Source organism: Glandiceps talaboti, chromosome 21, assembly GCF_964340395.1.
Source record: "Glandiceps talaboti chromosome 21, keGlaTala1.1, whole genome shotgun sequence".
Taxonomy (NCBI): domain Eukaryota; kingdom Metazoa; phylum Hemichordata; class Enteropneusta; family Spengelidae; genus Glandiceps; species Glandiceps talaboti.
The window spans coordinates 6,197,862-6,206,539 of NC_135569.1; the positions used below are offsets into that span (position 1 = coordinate 6,197,862).

Below are 8,678 nucleotides of genomic sequence, written 5' to 3' on the forward strand. Positions count from 1 at the left end.
GCACGATACGATGGTTATTTAATATAAAGCGTCATGTCACGCATCCATTAATATTAGCACTCGCTCTCACAAAAACTATGTACGGTTACACTAAATTTTATAATCAGATCAGAGATGTAGGGAAGAGTTGAAGATTCAGTGCTGAACAATTCTATTCAAAGCGTAATCTAACCCCAAATACAAAGTACTATATGATCAACAACAATGAGTAACCCCACGAAGAGATAAAACCAAAGACGCGCCTAGGATAGTGAGAAGATACGTTCAAAAGTCTACAACATTTCTGCCGATTCACGTACAGGCAAGGACGATCTCATAACAACATCCGGGTCGTGTATAACTCAACTGACCAATAGCGCAGAGGAGTTTGCTATTAACCATAATACTATTTATAGAAAATTCTCCATCGTAACTGTCGCAACAGAGTAAACATACGGCTCAGTTTTGACAATGTTACACGGCTGCATAACAGGAATCAGAACTTTAATATCACAACTTTGTGATCAGGTGTACATCCACAAACGACATCTTTGGCCCTTGGGTCTCCCTATCAGTAAGTTACTAAATATAAAAGTTCCCTATCTGTACGCACTCGGAACTGTACATAAGATTAATGAAGACGAGCTCCTTCTGACTTTCACTATGCCTTCGAACAAAAAAACAAAACATCTTTACTTAGCTGAGTCGATCTGTCTGTCTGTCTGTCTGTCTGTCTGTCTGTCTGTCTGTCTGTCTGTCTGTCTGTCTACCCATTTGTCTGCTTGCCTGCCTGCCTGCCTGTCCGTCCGTCTCTCTACTTTAAAGATGTTTAGTTATCAGCTATATAATATTATATATCCATATATATACATACAGCTACTATTATTACAAGTTATAATTTCATTCGATCGGTGTTTCGCCCCCAAGCGTTCGACACTAGATTTTATAGTGTGTGATTACTGCATGAGGGCGTGATTTGTAGATAATATGACCACTCTACGTGAATTCAGGAAAACGTGAACACAACAACTGATTTAGCGAATGTGGGTTGCGTTTGGAATGCGACATGGGTGGCATTTGAGTTTTATTTGGAATGTGCTACGGGTTTGTATGTATCTCATGTTCATGATCGCCTAATATAATTTTAATATCTTCACAGAAACAACAGACAAATGTACATAAATATTGACACTTATAAACCTCCTTTAAAAAATTGAAATTGTACAGTTATACATTTACTACTCTTCTAAAGTTAATAACGCTAATAAACGATACATTTTCTTTCCTCTTACCCAATCGACTCACATACAGGTTTTGCCCGCTGAAGTACTCAAAGTACTGTCTGTTTTCCTCTCACAGTGACCGATAAAAAATCCCCTCCCACTGAAAAATGGTGTAGGATAAGCTTATTGCACGAAGAGTTTCGTTGCAGCAGATTTTTTGAATTGAATTGAATTGAATTGAATTTGAATTGAATTGAATTGAATTGAATTGAATTGTTTATTCACCAGATACAAAACAGGATAACATTTTTATGTACATTTCAATTTTAAGATATGTTTAGCTTGTCAATATGAAATAACTCATTTACAGTCTTCACAATGTGCAGAAATAAACGTCTATATCATAATAAGTAGGAAATATATAGTGAAATGTAGATAGGTGGGTCGTGAAGCGGAGATTACCATACAAACGAATGTCGATTGAAATCGCTACTCTTGACGTTGAGGGCGCTTTCTCATTTCATTTAGTTATGGACTGTAAGATAAACAGTGTTGCTTAGCCCTATCCGGCTTCAAAACCAGTGAGTGGTAGTTGATAGAGTTGTGCAAATGTCGCATCTTTCAGACTAATTAATTAAGTTTGTCATTCATATTTTACGAGCCAACATACGACGTCTGATATTTGAAAGAACAAAATAAATGTATGTTCTTTAAAATCACCTATACCTTATATATACATTTTGGTGTGATAATTGTGTGTTTTCGATTTTAAATTCTTGTTATGACGAAATTAAAAAAAGTAGTCGATCAATAATTATGCAAATTTGTTGGACCAGTGTTTGAAATTACATGTTTTAACCTGAAGATCTACACTAGAAACCAGTAACCCTGAAATAGACCGTCGCGTGTCTGATGCCAAATTCCTATTAACATTAATTACTACATTTTATCGTCTGATGAAATGAAAATGAAGTGTAGCAGATTTTTGTAAAACTAGACAGTAAAAATTAGCAATATTTAAGTTAGTAAGATTTTTGTCGAGCCGAACGATAAAATGTAGCAATGTTAATACTGTACAATTTTTGTGCGATAAAATGTAGCAAAGTTAATTATAAAGGATTTTGTAGCGTCAGACGATAAAATGTAAAAGTGTCAGTAATTAAACTTTGTAGCCAGACGTATATAAAAAGTAGCATTGAGTCTGTAGATTATTGTAGAGTTTGACTACTTTGTTTCACGTTAACTTGTACTGTGACACGGCCAAATCGACCAAGCGAAAACAAAGATTGGACTGATAATCACGTGTAATCACCTTAACCAAGTTACACACATGAGACACATTGTAAGAATCTCGTAAACGAAGACTTCTACTGTCAGGGGCGTGGCATTAATAAATCGTTACCATGACAATGATAAGTTTAAAAGGATTTTATTGAGAAGGAGCAATCTCTTATAAGCGGTGCGGGGAGCTATGATACAAGCAAGCCAAAAGGTTCAGCAGAAATTATAGTTTTGTCTCTAAACCTTACAAACCTCTACCTCTAGAGCGTTTTCTTTCAGGTCAGAAGATACTATCGTCTGCTTTTGTGGACACTGTATGGGCTTATGTAGAAATATAACAAGAAATTGATGAAAGACTACTAGTATTTTCATTCTACTTACACCCTTATACCATTACAAAAAATAAGTCTGTAAGAAATCAAGATTTGACGAAAATCACCCCTTTCTCTTCATTTTCACTTTGAAATGATTATCTTCAAACGACGAGCTCCCGAGAACAACCGGATATTGTTGTCAAGTAATAAGGTACTTGACGTGCACGTGCAATTCCCATGTACCCTTTCTTCCCTCTCAATTAATGGTTGAGTCTACCGCAGATGGTAAAGTTAATTAAAGCTCAGCGACATAAAGACAGCCACTGTGCCAGCATATATCGTGGCGTCACGAACACTCGATACTTGCGTGTAAAATTTGGATATCACACAACGGAAAGGCTAAATGTGCAGGCGACTCTGAAAGTACAATTCAAAGTATTCTATTTTGATAAGATGACTAACTCTAGCACCATCGCTTTAGTGTATACACAATAGGTCGTATCTATAATATGACACAATTGACTCACTATTTCACTCTCCTCTGCTCATACATAAAATAACCTTACCATATTTGGTTGTTACAGTACAATTGACATTGCCTTGATGTTTCACTCATGCAACATAAAACTCAGACAACTTCGAAAGCAAAAAAACCCCAAAACCCAATTACATACAAAATGTATGTGTGGTGGCTAGTGGGGTTGTAGAAGTAGTCAAGTTGACATGTTGATATCACTTGGAAAGTTGTCTGGCATTGTGTCAAAAATGTAATATCTCACAAGTGAAACACCAAGCCGACATCATTTTTTAAACCGATACACTGTCTTAAATTTATACAATTTTTTTTCTTTCGAAATGCACTCTATCGAATTCATTCCATTATTTCAAATTAAGGTTTGTGAAAATAAATAACAACAAACACATTTTGATATAACATCGGTCATTATCATACAAACAGGATAGAGTTTAGAAAAGTACTGTTAGATTTCCGATTTCTCGAAAATTGTACCAAAAATCTATACATACACAATGAAAAATAGACTAGATGTGCCTAAGATCTCCAGTGTTCATTTATACAAACTTTACAACAATGGAGACAGAATCGTGTAGTGTCTAGCAAATCAAGAGAAGCTACTAATATAAATGAGTCCACTACATTGACAGTACATGATAATCTGGCAACTCACTTCTTCACCGGCCAAGAAATCAAATATTTTCATTCAGCCTTATAAACCTAACCTGTACAATTACTGAACAATATGCCATAACAAAGAACAAAAAGTCAAACACTACCAAGGTACACATGTACTTTCACAGAGAAAAAACAACAACCCCGAAACCATGCTAACAAAATCAAAGTCTTTTAACTTCATTTCTCACATGGACTTATCAAGTCCATATACATCAAACGATTCATTTTCATTTTCACGAGAACAAAGTAAAGTGTATGTAAAATCAAACGAATGGCATGTATTAATTATTTGAAATAAGTGTTATTAATGTCATTACTTTAGCCTCTACTTTCTACTTTGTCTTCTGTTCCTTCTTTCTGTTCACTTGGTTCTTATGCTTCCGGTTCTTCTTCTTCTTCTTCCTGTCCCTCTTCTTCCTGTTCCTGTTCTTCTTGTTCCTGTTCTTCCGGTTCCTGTTCTTCCTCCTCCTGTCCTTCTTCCTCCTCTGCCTCGGCCTCTTCTGTTGGCATCATTGCTTCACGAATTTCGTCGAAAATCTCCCGCACGTCACCAATAACATCACGGAGAACTTCCACAAGGTCTACCATAAAACCTTGTTCTCTCATTACCTCACCCATGGGTGACTCCATCAACCTTCTCATTTCATCTAAAACGAGGTTAATTGTGACATGTGGATCTGGCATAGCGGCGGTCGAATCTTCTTCAACCGTTGGACCAATATCGAAGATGAATTCAGGAAGTACTGGTACTACTGGTAGTGGTGGTGGAACATGACGTGCTACACGCTTATGGTCTGGAAAAGCATTTCTGAGTGCACGGGAGTAATCTAAGACGGCCGTGAGGTGAGAATCACGGGAAGGACTACTTCTCTTGGCTAAGCGAAGATGGTGCTTTATCAGCTCAACTTTGTCTGATACCATTTGCACATAATCCAGGTTCCTTGGATTTGGCGCAGAGTAAACAGCCACACAGGCCACCAACAGTAATGCCACCAACTTCATATTTCTAAAACAAAATATTAAAGATTTATTATTTCATATGAATTTTAATCACTAGTGCACGTCGGGACCAAATTCCCTTAAAATCAAAATTTTCACAATCCTTCCGAATGTTGCCACATGAAAACCTAATCCTTGGAATTTTGAAATAAGAAAAGAAATTTGACGGTTCATTATGTTATCTACTTTTGATATAACTTAAACCTCTATTTCAAAACTGTGTATGTCCCTTCTGATTTTCTGATTGAGTTTGACTGAGATTGGAGAATGATTTAATATTTCCTGAAAAAAGTAACATCGAAAGTTGTAAAATTTTATTTTCGAGGCAAAACATAAAATTATTATTTTATCTACTCTCACAGCTTCATATGTATATCAATGTTTGATATACACTTTCTGTTTTCTTTATTTTTTTGAAAATTGTTGATGAGATTATCAATATATACATACATGTATTGTTTCTTTGCGAAAGTAATGAGATTGTCTATCACCGTTTCCCTATCTACACAGTAACATTCATTTTTTCCAAACTTGGTCATAGAAATGATTAAAGTTAGGAGTATGAACAACATGATGGCATAATACCTAAATTCAATGAAATCACTAAAATGCATATAGAAGTTGCGTCACACTATAACTGAAATCCGCCAGTGTATTGACAGATTTTTATTTTTAAAAAATGTTGACGTGATTTTAACAAAATTTTACATTTTAAGGTTACAATAAGTTAAAATCGTGTTTTAGAAACAAGTTCAGGGTTAGGATGATTATGCCTACATAGTTATATAAAAAATGTGTTTATATATGCAAATCAACATAGAAAAGAAGGGATTTTGTTGAGTACTCCTGGATAAATGTTTAGATTGGGTTAATAGCAAACCTGTTAACCGGTCTAGTTAACTGATCCTATTGGAGAACATCGCAGCAATGACCGGTAAAATATGATATGATATAAACAGCAAAATAATCCAATGTGAATATTAACTACGAACAATAGGTTTATTCAAATTATTGCAAACAGGACAATAAACAAGAAATAAACAACAAACAGTAAAATAAATACTTGGTGAATTACAATAAATTTTAGTTTGGTCTCATCCCTGTTGTTGAAGTCATAGCTACTGTTTTTGGTGTAACCTCGGATGAAACAACATACGTTAGCCCCCACAACTGCCCTGTGCAATCCATAAAGCATACTCTGAACCATACATACTTAAAACAACTAGATGAAACCAGTTGCTAAAGTAAGAATGTATCGTAAAAATCGAACCCATAGACAGTAAGACTGAAGGCAGGGGAGGCATGACAAAAGAGAAATTTGCTATTCTGTGTGAGTAAAATACAGAACATGAAATACGTACCAGTTGAATATTAAGATTCCGCCACGAGTACCAACGACCAGAGAATATAAACACCAGTATTTAAATGCCGCCTATTTAACAGAGAAACTAACTTGGTCTAAATTTATCTTTTGCTAGTGGCCATATGAAAGCAGCGTGGTTGGTCAATACACGATTTTATGTACTAAGGTATTTTGTTACTCATTTCGTAGATGAACGGGTGCCCGTTAGGCACATTCTCGCTTATGTCGATATTTTGGATGTACATTGTATGGTATTCTACTATTACTCATTGCATCAGTTGTATTTCAAGTTTTAATTTCACCATGTGAATTTACAAAATCTCAAATTACTAGCTATTTCAACTCAGTGAGAAAAAGGTGTGGCAGGTATGTTGAGATCAAACAAGCTCTTTCTAATCCAATCACATATTTATATTGAACAAAACATTTCATACTGGGTAGAAATTTATGTGGTTGCCAATGTATCATAAAATAAAATATGTGAGAGGTAATTCTTTTAATTTTTTTTTGCAAAATGAACATGTTAGAGAGAAAAAGAAACTGGAGAACCCTAAACCAGCAAGCAATGGTTTATTTATGGTTGAGTTGGCATTCCGTATGTCCACAGGAAGTGCCGTTTGCATTTGTTTGTTGGCAAGCATGATGCATTTAACCCTATGCACGCTCATACCCATCAAAAATTTCAACCTCCACGTTGGCTTTGACTTATTTGCATAATGTATGAGTTCACTTCGGTAAAGGGTCTTTTAATAAATCTTGTCTGAAGTAAAGTTTTGTATGAGTGTACCGAGTTACTGGCTATATTTCCGTAGCGTGGGACCCCAAGACGGGCGTGTGTGAATCCCGGTGAGAAATCAGATAACTGCATCTGTACTTTGACAAACACGTAAAGGTAGCGCACACTAGAGCAATCAGCTGAGCAAAATTTCCCTCGTGGCAATTTCTTCACGCCGATTCCTCTCACATGTGGGCAAATTTTCAGAATTTACTAGTGGTATAGTTCGGGGGAGAACATGCTATGCTTGTACACAATTACATTATAACAACTGAAAACAGATGTTAGATACTATCATTTGAAAATGTAGTAAATTCGAAGATCGTGTTTGAAAATGGCTATAATCGATACACCGATACAAACAGTGAGTCAACTGTTTAGAAAGTATAACCTTTTCTGAATTTTATGATTGAAACCAAATCTTTATATAGTATTGTACTTTATATTATCTCATTCTGCCTCTCCAAAGATTACACCTCCTAATAACTTTTAGCTATCACACTCAGCCATCTGATGTTATCATTAAATTAGGAAATGTGTACACAACCTATGCCATCATTGCCCTTTCCCCACTTATGTGGACGCAAGTAAAGTCAGCACGTCTGTATGTGTTACTGCAGCTGACAAGTCACTCAAAAGAATATTTTGTATACAGAATAGAATAAACAACTATAAAAATGTATTTGTTATACAATGCCGAAGTGACGAGGTGAATGATAATCTGCCCTCACAAGTCATGATCTATCCTTAGCATTGATCGATCAACTTGTTTTTATGACGTTGATGGATGCGTCATCAGTGATTCAGAGATGATGATATTTTGTAACAGCTGTGCCTGCAAAAGTGTCTTTTATGTTAGCAAATTTTCCATATGAAAGGAACATGGCCTGAGTTTATACTTCTGTGGGATAATTTTACAACATACACACAGAGGTACTTGTAGCATTCTACAATATACTTCCTGAATTCTACATCGGCAGAACTGAGACATGTTAATCAGACATTGTAGATTTGATTACGTAAGAACGACCCTTTTATGTACGTGTACTCAATACGCCAGAATATTACCGGAAGTGTCATCCAAGGCCATGCACCGACATTTACTCTATACTTGAATATATAATTAAGGTGATGTATAACTATTTCACAAAAATAAAAATTAAGGTGATGTATAACTATTTCACAAAAATAAAAAAAACCTTATTTACTTAAATTGTACCATTGTAAGGTTTTACCACACGTAACAAAAAACCCCCTGACATATCACACGATGATCACGGCTGGTGTAGTTGCCAAATTTTCCACAGGTTACAACGATTTCAAATTAACTTAAGAGAAAAAAATGCTAAATACAATAAGTTTGATCTCCAACTTATGCATATCGAACATTGAAATACTAAACGACTATAGCAAATAACCAAGAACATTGTGACCCTGTAAGCTTCATATTTTTTCGCATGAAATTGTGAAACAGATACCTGCATATTCCTTCAAATATGTTTATTTTCAGTACTCCTGCATGTGTTTGGTCAGTTAAAATTTCAAGTATGAT

General features: G+C 35.4%; 1 protein-coding gene across 1 annotated transcript; it reads right to left on the reverse strand.

The window, feature by feature from the left end:
• Positions 1–2,654: 2,654 nt before the first annotated feature.
• Positions 2,655–6,452, reverse strand: LOC144451488 (uncharacterized). The gene is made up of 2 exons (XM_078142352.1): positions 6,350–6,452; positions 2,655–4,995 (listed from the first exon to the last, which is right to left on the reverse strand). The coding sequence occupies exon 2, from the start codon at positions 4,989–4,991 to the stop codon at positions 4,362–4,364; it is 630 nt and encodes a 209-aa protein (XP_077998478.1). The 5' UTR covers positions 4,992–4,995; positions 6,350–6,452; the 3' UTR covers positions 2,655–4,361.
• Positions 6,453–8,678: the final 2,226 nt, after the last annotated feature.